This window comes from Xiphophorus maculatus, chromosome 7 (genome assembly GCF_002775205.1).
Source record: "Xiphophorus maculatus strain JP 163 A chromosome 7, X_maculatus-5.0-male, whole genome shotgun sequence".
Classification (NCBI taxonomy): Eukaryota; Metazoa; Chordata; class Actinopteri; order Cyprinodontiformes; family Poeciliidae; genus Xiphophorus; species Xiphophorus maculatus.
In genome coordinates this window covers 10,958,238-10,976,817 of record NC_036449.1, presented here as the reverse complement: position 1 = coordinate 10,976,817, position 18,580 = coordinate 10,958,238, and the positions used below count along the sequence as shown (strand labels likewise).

Genomic DNA, 18,580 nt, shown 5'->3' with positions numbered 1-18,580 from the left:
AAGTCAAAATGAAGTAGTGTCATTAGGGTGCTTAGAAAAACCGAGCAGACAGAGGTTGTGATGATTTTATTTCTTCTTTAATAGTTTTTTTCTCACTAAAAATAGAGATATAATCATAATTTACATAACATAATCAAACGAGACCAAATAAACCACCTAATATGAACAAACACTGGGAGTTTAGGAGTAAAATGTATACACTGACACAGCTTGTGTCTTTGTTGTTGTGTAAGCATGAGCAAAATGAAATCACTGTAACCTGAGTTCTTTTTAGAGAAAAGCAGAAGCCTGCTTATTATTGAAGAAGGTGCAAAGATTTCATTGGTTACTGCAGACACAAGATGCAAGCAAACCTGCTACTTATTACTGTTCTAGGATCTTAAATATGTTATGCAGTGGGATTTTTCTGACCTAATAAATGCAATTAAATGAAACTTACAACATAAACATACATTTTCCAGAAGCAATCCTTTTTATACATTCATTTCTTCTTCTTTTCCTGAGTGGCATCAAACCATGAATCTAAAAGTTTCTTCATGTAGTATATTTGCCATGCATGCACTTGAACAGCAACAACCATGATGAGGTACATAACAGTCACAGCAGAGAAGCCAAAAATAAAGCGGTAGGCTTTTCCATGGCGATAGAGCTGCTGAGCTACAGGAAACATCTCCATGCCACCATAAATGAGAGGCGCCACAGAGAAAAGCCCTGCACTGATCATGGATATAACCAGGTAGCTGATGTTATTGTTTGGAAGTGACAGGCTGCTGCAGAGCAGGGGGATGAGGCTGAGCAGGTAGGGGTACTCCCACTGGTACGGTATGGACACTGTGTCGTGTGACACCAGGTCAAAGTGGCTCACAATCACTTGTGCAGCCACTAGCAACCAGATCAGAAGGTGGACCCAGTTCAGCTTCCGAACCTCTGACTTCAGGGAAGCACTGCAATATAGAAAGTCAACATTCAGATTGTTGTTTGGATATTTAAAAAAAGTAAATATTATCAATAGAAACTGTATGCTTGCCTCATTTGGTAATGTGGGGCCACCTTTTCTCTGGGTTTGAAGTCACTTCCATTTGTACTGGCTGCTCTGGGGCCAACACGGGATGTCATGTTCGGACGATCCTGTTCCACACGAAATACACAACTTTACACAAAATAAGCTGCAAATATTTCTATTGATTGTTTAGATAGAAAATATAAACAGGTCAAACACAGATAATTACCTCCTACAATAATAATAACTTTAGGTGTTAAATAGATTTTTAAAAGGTCAATGTGTTCTGAAGTGCCTCGCAAAAGTGTTGTGTTGTATAATTGTAAAGTGGAAGTAAAAAGAAAATACAGCATATAAAACATTTGTTGACCTGCATAAAGACAAATCTTTACAGATTTTCTTCTAGGAAGGTCTTATATTTCACTGTTTGCATCGGGCCACAAACTCTGACTAGCTTCTCTCCCCACAGCATGATGCTGCCAATGCTGCCATCATCACATAATATTGGGATCAGTGTGTTAGATTTTCTCCAAATGTAGTGACTTTCATGTTGAGCTAAAAGTTCATGAAAGTCATGTTGAGAACTTGACTTACATGATCTCAAAGAACATGAAAGTCTTCATATTTTTTGAGATCCAGTTTAGATCCAAGCAGATTCTTCTTGAATCTAGATGACTGATAGAACAGAGCTCTGCAAGAGCAGATAGATAGATAGATAGATAGATAGATAGATAGATAGATAGATAGATAGATAGATAGATAGATAGATAGATAGATAGATAGATAGATAGATAGATAGATAGATAGATAGATAGATAGATAGATATTGAATCTTTCCATAATCTATTCATGTGTGTTCGTGAATAAAAACAAGCCACATGCCTCGCAGAACAGCTGTATTTAGATTAAGATTATAATAGAATATTAAATAATCTACCGATATCAAGTTGAAGCGTTGCCTTCTCAAGACCTCAATGAATTTATATTGTTGTTTAGTAACTAAATGTTATTTAGTAAAGGGAATTGAATACTAATGAATGCCAAACTTTTCAAACTTTCACAAAAAATGAAAATAATTTTATTTCCGAGCTGCAGTGACGTAAAGCTTTTTGCTGGTTTACAACATTCCAATAAAATACGCTGAGTTTTTTTGCATCATGACAAAATGAGAAAAGGGTTACTAAGTGTAAATACTCTGCTGCATTTATACAATGGTATAAACAGTTGTTTAGATACAAACCGAAAACTTAAGACCGAGAATAACGACGATGGCGGAAAGCAGGGAGCGCGTTAGCTGCGGAGCCGCACTATTTCCTGTATTTACTTAATTTGAGCAGGTGCGTATTAAACACTAGACTGGCTTCGAGTTAGCGTCCTCAACAATGCTTAAATATCAATTCATGTTATGATTCATTATACCGCTGAGTATTTACCTACCTCTGGACAAGCTCGATGGTTGAACGCGTAGTACAGTAACACAAAAGATGTGACGAAGTACAGGACATGGCAACGCGCATGCGCACAGTCGGATCGCAGCATCAGCATCCCCACTCCGACCCCACCCAAGATTTGACATATGTTCTGATGAGCAGCTCTGATAAAGCGAGGCGCAGTTACAAGGATTTCAGTCATTTCAAAAATACTTATGACTTTAACTGGGTTGGGGATTGCATTTGACATTTTATTTTCAATTCGTATGAATTCAATTCTTTTCTATTCAGTTATTTTACCCACAGAATCCCCAATGGAAATTAGATAAATAAATAAATAAAAACAGTGTTATTTCAAACTTTTGCCTTAAATTTTATTTTGATATCAAATTATTGAATTCAACAGAAGGTTTAGAAAAATATTTCCTGATAATTCAGCCATTGACCAAAGAAGGCAAACTTCTTCACCAGTGCAAAGTTTCTTATTATAAAGTTCCTGTTATCTTTCAAACCCTTTTTTAAGGCCATCTTCTCCACAGTTTTTTTTTATTACAATCTCTTTTTCCTGATTTTCTTCTATTTCCCTTTCAACTGAACATATTGACATTCCTGGTGGAAAATAGTTTCTAATCTTTTTGGAGCATAACATAACCTCTATAGTCTATTGCACAGCAACTATGTCCCCTGTGTTGCTGCTGCACACAGGGGACATACAGTAGTTGCCCAGGACATGTTGGGAAAAAGTATTTAATTTAATTTAATTTAATTTAATTTAATTTAATTTAATTTAATTTAATTTACAGATTTCTTTCCAAATAATTCACCAGTGTCAATTGAGTATGTTATTCCTGCTAATATTTAAGCAGGATATACTTAAATATCCTGCTTAAATATCCTTGGTTGTATTTTCTGTAATATACTGTCACAAGCAGAGCTGCTTCTTTTTTAAATGCTGCCCTGAGCAAATAGACATAAACAACAAGCTGCAAGTATGCATAACATTATGCATGTAGCTTACTGTAAAAGGAAAGAATCACTCAGATACAATTTTAATAAACTTTTTTTTTTTTTTAAATGGTCACAACAAAGTTTAAACACCAACACAATTTGATTACAGGGACTCCTTTTAAACTCATCATACTTTATTTTTTCATCATAATCCATTATATGGGAAATGGATTGTGAATGATGTGCTTCTAATATGAAATTGTGTCCTACATCCTAGTTTTGAAACAGTGAATTTTGAATTAAACCTGTTAAATAAAAAAAATTACAAAGAAACATTCATTTCAGTCAAACAAAATTAAGTAGCCCAAATAAAGTTATTATTCCCAAAAGAGATGAGCCTTCCCATAGAGGGACAATTAAAAACATCACATTTTTCTTAAGAATTAATGTTCTTTAAAAAACTGAATGAATACCATTCCTCACTAAAAGTTGCTTACAAACAAGAATAGTATACTTGTATGGTACTTGTAACAATATTTTATGTCATTGTTATTCATTGTGGTGAAATGGTCTCTTGTAGTCTGTTGAGTGGCTTTATAGATCAGAGCAATAATGTGTCTAGAGTTTATGGGTTTTTCACAGCAGCAGATTCACAAAATTATCAGCAAACAATTCAAAACAAAAATAACATTACATTGTTTTCTAATCTCCTCCATAAAAGCTCAATATTCCTTGTAAAGCTGTCATGTTCGTCTTTACCGTCTAAGGTTTGTGTTCTTCTACACAAGAGTAGAATAATCAACATACACTTGTATAAATATAGTCAGTTCCTTCATACATATTGTTTTACAGTCATGTAGTTAGTTAGCCCTTGTGTTCTTCTCACTGAATTTTTCTATTCAATTTTTTTCCCCAGAACTGAGACATTTTCAGCCTGCACAATAATACAGGATAACTTTAATGACAGACGAAAATAAAATAAAGAAATATCTGTATTTAGATTTTTGCATTAATACCCCAAGAAGCAGGAAGTATAGATGTAGTAATAAATAACAATTTACTGTCAAAATTGGTGCACATTGTTATAGCGGGTTTTTTTTCCACATTACCTGCTAGATGCCAATTTTGACGTTGTACAGGGACTGACGTTGACTAGCTGTAACAGTGTAATGAACAGAGAGGAGTTAATCTTACTATCTTGTTAATACACTCCATAAACTCCTTTATGTTTATTAAAAAAAAGAAAAAAAACAAGTCTTAGGTCTCCCACTTGAATTGATTTTCAGGTTATACAGTACAAATTCTGTGCTTTCATCTCCGTTGACGAGAGCAACGTTTTTTTTTTTTACTTTATATTAAGGAATGCTCAGTCTAAGATAATTTATAATACCATCATTCATTATTCAACGAAAAGCTTCATCCTTTCCTTGCTCATAAAGTATGTGACTTTACATTGGATAGAGCAAATACCCAGTAAAGGAGGATTGCACATACTGTCCAGCATAAAGTCCTGAGGCTTGATCTGATGGCATTTGAATATACACAGTGTCCCCAGGTTGGAGAGGCAGGACTGCACTTCCAGAGGCTTGGTCTAAGGTACCTTTTTTGTATTCATCGTATGTATACATCACAGGCTCATTGTTTCTCATCAAAGCCACCCACACGTTCTCTCCCTTGCAATGAATGTGGTAGACAAAGTAGTAAATGCCGGGGATGTCACAGGTGAAGATTCCTGTCTGAGGATTGTAGTTTTGGCGGCCATTGTACAACAGCTTATCAAAAACAACCGGACTCCCCACAGGTGGGAAGGGAGTGGATGCTACAGCCGTAAATGCTGGCATTTCAAGCCCACTGGAACCCATTACTTCAGCCCCATAACCACCGTATTTGCTCTTTTTGCCATAACTTCCAGCTTTAACACCATCTAGTCCTGGTCCCATCTCAGAAAGAACCCCAGCCATTTCCGGAGAAAAAACAGGTTCACCAGGTGGTCCTGGTGGTCCAGGTGGACCAGGTTGACCTGGCTGTCCTGGGAGTCCAGATGGTCCCTCTCTTCCTTGGGGTCCTGCAGGACCAGGCAGGCCTGGACTCGAAATGACTGCAGTGCCTGGTGGACCAGGTAGTCCATTTTCTCCTTTAGGTCCCGTGGGACCTGGAGATCCCATTGGTCCAGCTGTACCATCTATTCCAGGGATTCCTTGAGGTCCTTGAATACCCTTTTCCCCAGGTAATCCAGCCACTCCTCTTAAACCAGGAGTTCCGGGGGGACCAGCAATACCAGGTAGACCTTTATACCCATCAGCACCTTTAGGACCACTTGGTCCAGGTTGACCTCTAGGACCTGGTTCCCCAATTTCCCCAGTTAGACCAGTCTTACCAGGTAGCCCTGGAGGACCAAGGTCACCTTTGGCCCCATCCAGCCCTTTAGGTCCTCCGTCTCCACAATCTCCTTTAGCACCAGGTGCACCTCCGCTTCCAGGTCGTCCGATCGGTCCTGGAGGACCTGGTGGACCACTTGGTCCAGGAGGTCCAAGCATTCCAGGTAATCCATCATGGCCCTTATCTCCTTTAAGTCCTGGAGGTCCAGGTGGTCCATTCATTCCTTTATCACCTTTTGGTCCTGAAAGTCCTTGTTTACCAAATCCTGGAAGTCCTGGTTTTCCTGGCAATCCTGGTGGCCCTGGAGGGCCATTTTCACCTGTCTTTCCTGGTTCTCCAGGCAGACCATTTTGACCTGGCTTTCCTTGACCAGGTAGACCTGGTGGGCCAGGTGGTCCTCCTTTCCCAGCTGGCCCAGGAATCCCAGAGTCTCCAGGATGTCCTTTATGTCCTGGTGGCCCTTGTGGACCTGGCAAGCCATTCAACCCTGGTTTTCCAAAACCTGGCAGCCCTCTTGGGCCAGTCGGTCCAGGAGGCCCAGGAAGTCCTTTGTGACCAGGCTGTCCTGGCAGGCCCAGTCCTTTGTCTCCTTTTGGTCCCGGTAATCCCGGCAGTCCTGGCAGGCCCTTGTGACCTGGTTCTCCTTTGCCACCTGGTTGTCCTGGTAATCCCTGCATCCCTGGTTTACCTATTCCAGGAAGCCCAGGTGGGCCCAAGGGTCCCTGAGGACCTGGTTGACCAGTGGGGCCTTCTTCACCTCTTGGTCCCATTTTTCCCTGAGGCCCAGGCTCACCAATTACACCTGGTTTTCCTGGCACTCCAGGCAAGCCTAGTTTCCCTATTCCAGGCAATCCTGGTGGACCTGGAGGTCCCAGTTGGCCTTCAGGACCAGGCAGACCATCTCCTGGAGGCCCAGGAGGTCCTGGAGGTCCCTCTGGTCCAGGTGGTCCAGCTGGGCCTTGTTCTCCCAGGGCAGCTCCTTCTACTGCACTAGGAATTGTTAGACCTGTGAGTAATTACATAGATGTTAAATACAGAAAGTGCATATTTACAAAAATACAGAAAAGCATTTAGTCCCTAAATGATCACCTGCAACAGCACATTCCTCTACAAACAGTGATTCAATCTGACCTCCAATGACATTATGATCAAGCCGTTAAGCTTTCTATTCTGACCAAAAATATTTATGCCCAATCAGGGAATAAACAGTGAACACATGAAGCTGTCCAGATATGTTTGGTTCTGAGACATCAGCAAAAATAATCGCTGTATTCAGTGGACTATGCTAAATACTCTCTAGATTGGGATCCATATAGAGTAACGACCTGTATGTACTTCACAACAACAGAGAAATTTGTATCTGAGGTTGGAAGAATGAGACCAAAGTTATTTCAATCAAGGCATTTCAAACTTAAAGAAGAAATCAAGTTTAAAACTACTAGAAATTCTCATATGTGCTACATTGCGTTGGTCAGTGCATAAACCATTGCCATTGCAAATTTCTGATATATTTTGGACAACACACAAGCAAAAGTTCTGCCTCCAAGGCATGACACATTTGTTTATGTGTCATAAACAAACAACAGGAACTCCCAAACCAAAAATGAAAGAACGAAAATTACATCAATCTGTAGTTTCACCCAGAGAGAGCAAATTTCTTTGTTCCTTAAGTTCTTGTGAGTGTTTTAGGGGACCTCAACTGTCCCACTGAAGGGCACTGTCAAAGTTTTTCATGAAAGGTTGTGGGACTGGTTTACTAAATAGTTGTTTAGTATGCAGTAATTGTCAAATTAACAATTTTTCCAAAAATGAGGAATATTCCACAGTCAACTTCTCAGGGGCCATATCGCTAGGCTAATCAGAGTAAGGGTGTCGGGGTGTGAAAACACTTCTAAAAAATATGTTTAACTATACTCTGTACAATAATGCAACTTGAACTTTACCATGCTGTGAAGAACAAAAAAGTATTTTTCACATTTCTGCAGATTTTGCCATGTATATGTCAACGTATATGCACATGGTCAATGTGTTGCTGTGTTCAGAAGGATTTCTAACCTTTGTCTTTGCCAGCATTGTAGTTTCCCCCTTTCCGAGGATTTTCTTTGCCTTTGAGTAGGGGCATCTGGGGCAGCTCCTTCCTGTAGTGTGGAAACTGCATGTAGGGCACTTCTTTGCCAAGGTACTGTTGCTGAGGAAAACCTCCCTTGCCCATGTTAATGTGCTGAAGGTGGTGCATTGGCTGGTATGGCTGAGGGTGTTGCATGTGTCCGTAGTACGCACCACCAGTCACAGATATGAAGACAACAAGCTGGAGCAAAACAGTGGCGAGGGGCCCTATAAGGGAAGGCATGACCAAAGCCTGTGGAGAGAGTGAATAATTAATAATATTATATGGGACACAGCTGATTTATCTCTTGCAGCTGAACATCGCATTTCTAATGTTTTATCTTCAGACAGGAAGCAACAACAACACTCTGTCTCCCTCCCCTGGACATTTCTAACAATTACACCTGTAATTTGCTACTGAGACAGTCGGAATTTGGGAATTAATTATGTTATTTTATATAAACAGGTAACATCAACGAATGAATAGCTTTCTTGGTATTTTCATTTAGCATAAATCCAGATTAGTTGGCCTTGGAGATCAAGCAAAGTGAACTTCTATTGTCTTTAAATGCCACTAACCTCAGAAACATCAAGCTGATTTATTTAATGCATCTGTTGCCACAGTTATTTACTCTGGGACTGGTGATCATAAACACATGAAATAATCAGGGCTCCATAAGCACAAAGATTGCTACATATGCACTGTTTCTAGTCAGAGTAACAGCCTGATGCAAAAGAGAGGTTGTCTATAAACACCCAAAATGGCACTTGGAATTTAATTCTGCTTTTTTACACAGCTTTACTTCCCACAGGAACGCTGTATGTGGCCTTCATTTTCTATGCCAAAAACGGTGATTAGTCTATCCAAGAAACTGAAGCGGCAAGTGCAACAGAGGCCAAGACCAAGGTCCCTCTTTGTCAAGCCATTATCTTTACCCTCCAGGAAATCCTAATCTGGAAGAGACTCAGCCACTGCATAACTATTTAGAACCTTTTCACAGAACTTTGAAAAATTCTGAACTGGCTCACACAGTGATTGTGTTTAGTTGTTGCAAAAAAGAATCTCAGCTTTTTGTGACAAAAATAATTTCTACAGACATTGCAGAAAATAAAGGCTACTCATTATAAACTAAACAAGCTGTTTTTGAATAAGGTAAATAGAAAGTACATAAACTGTACATGCATATGAGATACAATAAACATGAAAACACAGGATAAAAAAAAGCTTTTTTTAATCAGAAAAGGTGGGATTCTGAGAAAGTTACCAAGGACAAATTCCTGGTATGTGTGAACATACTTGACAACAAAAGCTTGACTCTGATTCCTTTTCTTTTTTCCAAGCTTATTATTTTGCCAGACATTGAGAGATACCTCAGTGTCTGGGTTAAGGCAACTTTCATTTCAAACCCACACAATTCATCAATTTCTATGCTTATACAGTTTAAGACTGGAGTGCAGATAGGTGTAGGTTGGTTGGGTGTTACAGAATATTCCACTTCATAATATTTGGTCGAGTTTATATTGTAACACTTCACAGCCAGAGTCTACCTGTGGTACTTTGCATTAAAACAAACAGGCCAAATTCAAATCCTGTTTCATACAATGAGGATCAGTCTATTCAATACAAGTAATTACAATCCAGCTGTCATGATAATGGAAACCACCACTTTTCTATATGAAAGAGATGTTGTTGACTAAGTTTATTATTGCTGTGCTCGGTATGCCTGGACTCTAAGGCACCAAAAGAAGCATCACTCCTTCAAAGGCTACTTCTCATGGAAACAGACAGTGACACGGCTCTGTCAAAATTACCAGAAACATGAGAAAAGCTCAAAGTAGGAGAATAGCACAACATCTCCTAAAGTTTAATCATGCCTCACTCTCTGTTTCACTGCTTTTCAACAGTTTGCCAACTGCTCTACCACAGAAAACAAGATGTTGAATTTGTTTTATTTTCCAAATCAAGATATCCTTTCGAAAAATAAGATGAGCAGCTCTGTAGGGTTCTGCAGCTCTTCAAACTTAGCTTGACTTAAGAAAAGATTATGTTGATGTGGAAGACATCCTGCCTGGTTCTGGGACTGAAGAAAACTTGTCCATCTTCATCAGCATTTATAAACCTGTTGCCCTGACATCCCACATCATGAAGGTCGCAGAGAGACTCCTGTTGGCCCACCTGAAGCAAAGAAGCACTTATCTGGACTTCCTGCAGTTTGTTTTTCAGAGTGAAGTTGGTGTTGACAGCATCATACAACTGCTTCCACAAAACCATTGTCATCTGGAAAAAGCAGGCAGCACTGTGAGGATCGTGTTCTTTGTTTATTCTGGTGCATTAATAAAAATTTAGCTTGATCTGCTTTGTCAGAAACTCCAGAAGACACAAGTGGAGAATCTCAAGAAAAACCTGGATCCTCACAAACAGACCTCAGTTTGTAAGACTGAAAAGTTATGATGATGCAAAAAATATATACAGTATACTGTATGTATATAGAAAATCAAGAAGATTAAAGATAACCCTGACCATGGTCTTCATATGACTAGAAAAACAAGTTTCTTCAGTCAGAGGCTTCTTAATATTTGAGATCTTTCCTGCTAACAGCCATCATTATTAACAATAAGTTTTTGAAGAATTTGAATGAATACATTACAACATTTAATTTCCCATTGGGATCAAGAAAGGATTTGTGAATTTAAATTTTAAAAATTTGTGTGAGCTTTAGGCATTCACAAATAAAAATAGTTTTTCACAACTGAAACCAAATGTTTGTAGCCTCATAGTATTTCTTAGTGTAATGATAGGGACTGAAACCAGACTGATGTACTAGTACAACATATTAGCATGAGCATGCAGTCGATGACCTTCAGAAGACGTCTTTCAAACTCTACCCTGTTAAAATGCCAAGTTTTGGTGATAAAAAAAATTATACTTTGATAAATAATTTCTAAATGTATTTCATATACAATGCACATTTAGCCTTTTTAAACTGAAAAGTTTAAAATATTAAAGGAAACCAGATTTTTTTTATAAAACCCTCTGGAATAACTCTGCTGCATAAGTCTCCAAAACCTTAGCATTCATTTGTATTTTTTCTGAATCTTTACCCCCAAACCAAAAAATAAAATGACAGCCAATCAACATTTTATTCAAGTGTGTTGGTAGCTCTTGTAAACTGAACCTGGCACCCCTGATGTAGGCCTTACATGCTTACAGTTTCTTTAAGCATTGTGCAGCTAATCTTGGGAAATTTTAGATACCTGCTCCTGAGAAAACTGAAAACTGCTTTAACCCGCACCGGACCCTTGAGTGCTGGGGGGAGGAGGGGGCGGACAGTTGAGGGCGGACAGACAGCGTATTGCAAGAAGGGGGAGGAGGTCTGTACGCTAATCCCCTCTCCCCCCAGATATGCTATTTTATTTATATAATTATAAATAATTTCTATCAGTAATAATGTGTCTATCTGAGGATTCCTCTGGTCATTATCTTTCATTAGAGCCTCATTGATGACTGTATGTTGAAGCACTGAGGAGTTACAGTCATTTGAAGTTTGTATATCAGGTGTTGTCCAAGTGTGCCATTTGGAGACACCGTTTGAAGACTCCAAATGGCACACTTGGACAACATCTGTACATCCTCAAAAATAAACATGTCCAAAATGACATTTTTGTGCTATTTTGATCAGTTTTGAAATCCACGAGGAGAATACTTTATTCTACAGATTGATTGCATTTTCCAGTCCATACATTCAACACTCAATGTGCATTTACAAGAAATAAAAATGAAAAATCTGGGCAAAGCAAAATTGTTCTTTTTTGTGTGTGTGTTACAAACGTAATAGCTACAAACTATTTACAGTTAAAGTATTTTTGACTGCAAAAATAGAAAATTTAGCTCGTCATCTTCATAAAGAGACCACGTTTTGCATGTACTCCAAATTGTTCAAGAACAGCAGCTGATTTAATTTGGATATACCTTTTCAGCCATTTTTGGTGATTTAGGGGCTGAGGGTTAAGGGGTTAAGGGGCTAGACATTTTTCACTAGAGAGTAATCTTTCTCAAAGCAGCATGATGGACTTCAAAATCTTTGAGTATGGCCTTTTCAACCCTTCATAAATTAATTGACAGCAACAATTGCTTGCCTTGGCTTTGTATTAATAAGCACCTGAATACTGCAAATTAGCCAAATCAATAAAGGTCAGCTTCTGTTACTATTTATTAGTTAACCAAGCTTATTTTCAGGGTAGCATGTGAGGAAGCTAATTATATTCTGTTTTTCCTGTTTATAAATAAGTTTGTGTAGATTTAAGTTGGATTCTCTGAATAACATTTAGCAAACAATGAAGGTTAAAGTTCAGATACGCTGTTCCAAATATTGATACTGCAAGAATATATTCTCTTAAGTCACTAAAACAGTTAAAAATGTAGCGCAGAGGTTGAAGCTTCAGCAAAATATCACCTATCTTCTGACTAGGTCATATGAATGTGCTGTGAGTGAACAAAAAGGAGTTAGAAAGTTATGTTATAAAACAAGGGGGAGGGGGAAAGTAAGAAATAATGCTTATTAAAGCACTGAAAACATTAGCAGCTCAGTAGAACCATAATGATTCATGACCTTGTGACTATAATGGTCAATATAGAAATGAAAAGCAACCAATCTAACAGTTACAACGGTCTCTCACCAGGATCAAAAATACAGATGTTTCCTTCAAAAACAGTAATGCCTGAAAAAAAGTCCTCTCTAAAATGTTTCTCTGATACCATCATGTAACTTTGCAGAGAGAAGGTTTATTTTGTCAGGTTTGGGATGTACATTTTCTGAAATGAGTATTTGTAGCTAAAATAATTGAAAGGCTTCATTCCTCATCACTTAGCTCTTAGCATGACACAGTGAAAATATCCATTTAAATTGAATTAAGGTGTTTCACATCAGATCTCAGCGGATGAATGTGACAGTCATGTACACACGAGACAGTGGAGTTCAACAATGGAAATATATGTTAAGCACAGCTTCCATTTGTCTCCAGAGACCGTGTCCCATTGTGAGACAGACTGCTCTCCCTCTCTCTGTGTTTCCCATATGCTAGCTCAGAGTTGCGAATGTCTGGTTCTTGCCCTCCATGGCCTTTTCTGCTTTTAAAAATCCTCTGGATAGGTGACTAACTCACCAATGCCACCGGAGGTCACAAGTCACAGCTCGGTTTGCAAACAGACGAGGAAAAGGTCTCAAAAATCCAGAGGTGATCAGATGTGAGCACAGAAATGTTTTCTTATGGAAGTACTGAGTCTACACTGTTTGTGTAAAAAAAAAATAAAGCTATTTATTATTTAACTTAAGTTGAATATAGTTAGAGATTAAAATCTATTTGAAGGTACAGTTCAGGGTCTTTGTGGCTCTTTGTAGCTTAGTAAATATCCCTTGGTGTCTTCCTTTAGCATAGATTCAGAAGGGATGGTCCTGGTAGATGAAGCGAATATATTGACAAACAGAGGGGCAAGACTGAAGCAGACTTTTAACATCTTAATACAACTTCAATTTAACAAACCATCATGGTTCTTCTTCCAAATGACTCCCCTAAGCAAATGAGGTTGGAGCCTCTGTGCTCCAAACTCAGTTGGAGCACACAATAATCAATAAGGAAGTCATCTTCCTGTGTGAAACATGTACTGAAAACTATAAAAATAAAAAGAGTTTCTGGTCAGATTAACTACCCAATAACAACATAGCAGTTTTGGTAAATGCTTATGTATGAATTTTTACTTTGTCCTGTTTTTTTTTCTGACAGTTGCTGTGAAAGAAAACATTTGACATGTTCTGTTCTCAATAGTTGTTTCAAACAGGAAGCTTATTGGTGCTGCACCACCTCCATCCTCCATCCCCTTTGTAAATGATCATTGGCTTCTTTCTAAAAAAAAAAAAAAAAAAGCAGTCCAATGTAAACGTGATGATGATCTCTAGATTAATAGAATATTGTCTGCCAATGCATCTGGTCAGAGTAAATACCCAATTGAAATGTAAGGCAATGTAAAAAAAATTATAAAATAACACTTTCATAAATTGATGTAATATTTTTGCTTTTCATACCACTTTATTTATATGGTAGACAGATAATCTGGACAAAAACAGGTGTACTAATAAGAAGCAATAATATTTTTGACACTGAAGTTGGTTTAGCACAGTGGTGCAGTTGGTAGAACTGCTGCCTTGCAGCAAGAAGGTCTTGGGTTTGAATCGCGGTCCGGGGTCTTTCTGCATGTTCTTCCTGTGCCTGTGTGTGTTCTCTCCAGGTACTCTGGCTTCCTCCCACAGTCCAAAATCATGACTGTCAGGTTGACTGATTTCTCTAAATTCTCCTTGAGTGTGTGTGTCCTGTCTGTCTCTGTGTTGCCCGGTGATGGACTGATGACCTGTCCAGAGTGTACCCTGACTCTTGTCCGTTGACCGCTAGAGATAGATGCCAGCATGGATGGATAGAAGTCGTTTTAAATTCGCAAAACTCTGCTTTGGTGTTGGTTATGCTTCAGCGTAGGGGACCAACTAATCTTGAACAAAACTTCACTTCAAAAGTGCTGTGCTATCCCTTATCCATATCATCCAAACCACCCCGATGTCCTCTCTGCGTCAACAACTATTTGTCATGTTTTTGTTTTCTTTTGTTAAAACTCTTAATCTCAAGTGACCTTTGGTTGTGGTTACTTGGTGAAAGGAAAAATACATTTGTAGCCCCTTATCTCCGTGAACGCAGCTTTTAGCACAGAGTACCTCATAAAATTAACACATGCCCAAGTCACGTCAGAAACTTTCTCACTCAAACAAATACTGTGCACATACTCCAAACACACTGTGACAGCTGTGCATTAAATGAGCTAAGTGTTTGCCTCCCTTTCTCCCCCCATCCTTTCCCTGCCATCAGTCTTGGTCTTTATGGCATTCTTTAGGCCCTTTGTGCTTTTCTGGTTGCTATTGAATAATGCAAACATGGGGGATGCAATGTTGTACAAGCAAATAATCAGCTTCAAAGGTTATGTGTTCTTGAAAATAAGCAGTAGGACAATTTAAGGTCCCACTCCCTGCAGGATGGTTCATATATCCAGATTAATACACACATCAGTCCATAATACGTTGACTGGAAATTACCAGAAGGGATTAATTTAGTCATTTTAGAGGATAGTTTAAGACTATTTTTCCATATAATCTTCCCATGCATCAACAAGTATACAGGAGCATCTAAATAACTTTAAAATGTTATTGAAATGTTAATTTGTTCCAGTAATTAATCTTAAAAAGTGAAACTTATATATTGGATAGATTCATTACACACAGAAACATCTTCAAATATGATGGGAAAAAAAAGTTGTCACATTAAAAGTTGATCATTTCGAAATAGAATAACATAGAAAGGGTCAATTTCAATACAGAAAATTACATAGCCAGTTATGCCAGGCAATTTCCTCCCAATATCAAATCAATACAGTTATAAAGGTCGTTAGATATTAACTGAAGTCACCAATATCTATTAATTTTATTTATTTATTACATTCAAGGTTGTCATACTATAGCAGGACAGGCATTGCATTTCTGGCTGCTGGCCAGCCAGCCATGTGAGTTTGAAGAAATTTTTCATAAATGTGGTCGGCCAGTAGGAGGCAGACCCATTCTCTGTTAGGACAAGTTTCCAATCAATGTGTATTTTAATTATCCCAAAAACTGGATAAGAGCACCATCAGCCCTTAGGTCTCAGTCGGTGGGTTCTATCTTAAATCTGAAGCCTTCAATAGGAATCTAACCCTGTCGTGAAGGATTTGGGAAGCTGTGACTGACAAAAAAGTAAGACATGCCAGAGAAAGAGAACATTATGCAGCATATCGGTTGGAAGAGACAGAGATCCTGCAGGCTAGCAGCGCTGTTTACTCTGCAGTTTTTCTCACCAAACTGCTGCTCTCGCCCCCGTCGCATTCATCTGTCAGTTTGGCTTCAACTTTCTGCACACATGCACACATGCACGCATGCGTCAGGACTGAATGAATATTTGCCTTCAAGCACAGCTTCTCTCTCTCTCTTTGACACACAAACATGGATGCATATAGTTGTTTGTGTCATGCAGCAGCCTGAAAGACTCCAGTCTGGGTTAGGAAATGTTCTGCCTTCGTCTCTGCATGATGATGTGGAGACTTAGTGCTGCACAGATCAAATTTCTAAAGTCTTTCAGAGCTTTTTGTTTGGAAAATAGATCAAATAGCGGAAGTAAATTCTTAAAAGTTGTTCATTTTGATGTAGCTATATTGTATGGATTATTCCTCTTTAGAAAGATAAAGTGAATGTAGCAGTATTAAAGTTTAACCTTCACCGGTTAATGCAAGGTGATTCCAAAGAACATACATTTAAATGAGAAAAACAAAAAATTGAATTTAAACTGTGACTAAATATGAGACAGACATGTATTTATAATCAATCTGAAAGTTAAATTTATTAAAGCCAACAATCATGCAGCCCAATTAAATATGCCACACACACAAAAAAATCAGAACAAACAAAAGATGAACTGAATAAGGTGAAGAGCCTACCTTCTGAGGAACCCGTTTATGGGGAAATAACCACTCCAATCACACTAACAGAGAATACAGCAGCCTGAGAGAGCCTCTTCTGGCGGATGTGCCAATAAGAAACATTCACCTTGTGGACAGAGCTTTTATCTGCTGCAGGGTGGAGTCTCTGGGGTGGGTGGGAGAGAAGAGAAGAGACACATCGGACAAGAGTAAATACAATATCCCCAAAAATACGCTGGACCATAATTTATGGTGACAAAACATGTTCACGTCTGCTTGGTAAGCAAACACAAATGATGACAATGATGAATCATAAGTATTTTCTTGTTAACTATGTATTAAGTTGAACATTGAATGCAGTGAAAGAAAAGTCTAGAAAAGTTGGGGATAAAAATAAAGAAAAAAAAACACAAATAGCAGAAGAATTGCACAGCATCTGAATAATTTCATCAAATTCAAAAATACTTTATTGAACCCAAAGGAAGATTAAATGTTGCGTTTACTCATTTAATTAAAGAGCTATTGTAGATGGGGATGGCGGTGGGCAGAAAACATTTCCTGAAGCAGACTGTATTACAACAAATTAAATGGTGAATATATACTGTATGTTTATGCAAGAAACATATCCATTAAGTTACAAATAGTATAATAATAGTCTGTACTTCTACCTGGTGATCAAAGCTGTAATTAATCATTTGTAACAGTAAATGATAATTCCAACAAACCATTAGCATGCTATTTTTATTAAATATAGCATGACCTTAATGAAAAACACTGAATGCAGTCGTATAATAATTTTCTTTTGTTGTTGTTTTGCATATTTCACTTTTCACTCCATTATTGCAAGACTATGAATCTACATTAGAATTAACGTCGAGTTTTTGATTGGATGAGATTTGTAAGACGTTTCAATCACATTGATATAAAAATACGAATAAGTCAATGGGAAACTTGTGTCCTTGTGCGAAAAAAAGTCAATCAGCATCATCTTGGTGGAACATTCAGCCTCAGCTTCAGACTGAAAATATACTTCTCCTCTGAGGGTCTTTGTCATCCTCTGACGACAGAGTCTTCCCAGGGCAGACGTTAACACCTGGGTACAACGACTCCCTTTCGACATCTCTCTAACTCTGACGTGTCAGACAGACTAAATATATACAGTCTCAATGTGCATGAGGTGTGGCTTATGTACTGCTTTTCTGTTTCACGTATACACACTCTTATTTTAAAGCTTTTTAAGAGATAGCGTCTTTGTCTTAATTTTGATGCCTAATTTAAGGTCCTGGTTGTGTCTCAGTGTGTGTGTGAAATGGACAGTGAATACAAGAGGCTCCAAACTCACGCCAGGGTGTAAAAGGGCGACTGTCTAGTTGCATCACCAAACACCAGCCACCACTGCATCAATGCCAGCAACCAGCATCCATTAACTTCCAAATCACCAGCTTAGTCAAAAGACTGGAAGTTAATGGATGCTAATGTAACAGATCATTTTATTGGTAAACATTTGTCTTCTTCTTGATGAAATAAGCAGAAACAATTGTGTGGGAATGATTGGTTTGGTTATAATTGGTCCAACAGCATTGATTGTGTAATTTTTTACAATCAAGTTTCCATATGACGCTAAATAGAGCAGTGCAGTTCTTATTTCGGTTCTACCTGCAAGCACAAAGCTCAAAGAAATGTTATAAATGCACTTCTACGAGACACTTGCAGACGAACATTTTGAGGTGCTGTGTGAAAGGTACACGGCAGACAGAGGGTAATAAGCTGTGTGTGTGTGTTTGTCCTCGTGCTTCAGTCCTCTTCCTGTTCTCCTAATGAAGCCTCAATGGGCCTAAAAACAGCCTCACACCATCCGTCCTGCAGCACATGAAAGAAAACCTGAACCAGTTCAGAGCTGCCTAATCATGTGACTTCCTTAGGCTTAAGTCTTCATACGTCTGTATTTCAACAGTGGTGATTAACCGGCTTTGTCCTCTACTCAACAATTTTAGCAGAACAAAAGAAAAAGGTTCTTAAATAAGTAATAAATATCTTGTATCTTCCCCAACACGGAACAGTTTATTTCCAATAGGAAGAATGACATTTATTATGCTATTGCTTTGTTAACCTTGCTTTACCAAATTTGGTTTCTAGTTTCTCTCTTTAAGCAGACCAGCTGCGTTTCCTTGCTGG

The 18,580-nt window shown here is 38.4% G+C and overlaps 2 protein-coding genes across 2 annotated transcripts; both read right to left on the bottom strand.

Moving 5' to 3' along the window:
• Positions 1–43: 43 nt before the first annotated feature.
• On the bottom strand, positions 44–2,631 carry LOC102222932 (protein jagunal homolog 1-A-like; the record flags this gene model as incomplete). The annotated part of the gene is given in 4 exon segments (XM_023336499.1): positions 44–944; positions 1,028–1,128; positions 2,438–2,568; positions 2,571–2,631. Coding segments are annotated over 4 exon segments (756 nt in total), but the record flags the coding sequence as incomplete, so codon positions are not given.
• An 883-nt stretch (positions 2,632–3,514) lies between these two features.
• On the bottom strand, positions 3,515–16,443 carry col8a1 (collagen type VIII alpha 1 chain). The gene is made up of 3 exons (XM_023336498.1): positions 16,424–16,443; positions 7,813–8,116; positions 3,515–6,763 (listed from the first exon to the last, which is right to left on the bottom strand). Exons 2-3 carry the CDS (start codon positions 8,105–8,107, stop codon positions 4,827–4,829), a joined length of 2,232 nt encoding a protein of 743 aa, XP_023192266.1. The 5' UTR covers positions 8,108–8,116; positions 16,424–16,443; the 3' UTR covers positions 3,515–4,826.
• Positions 16,444–18,580: the final 2,137 nt, after the last annotated feature.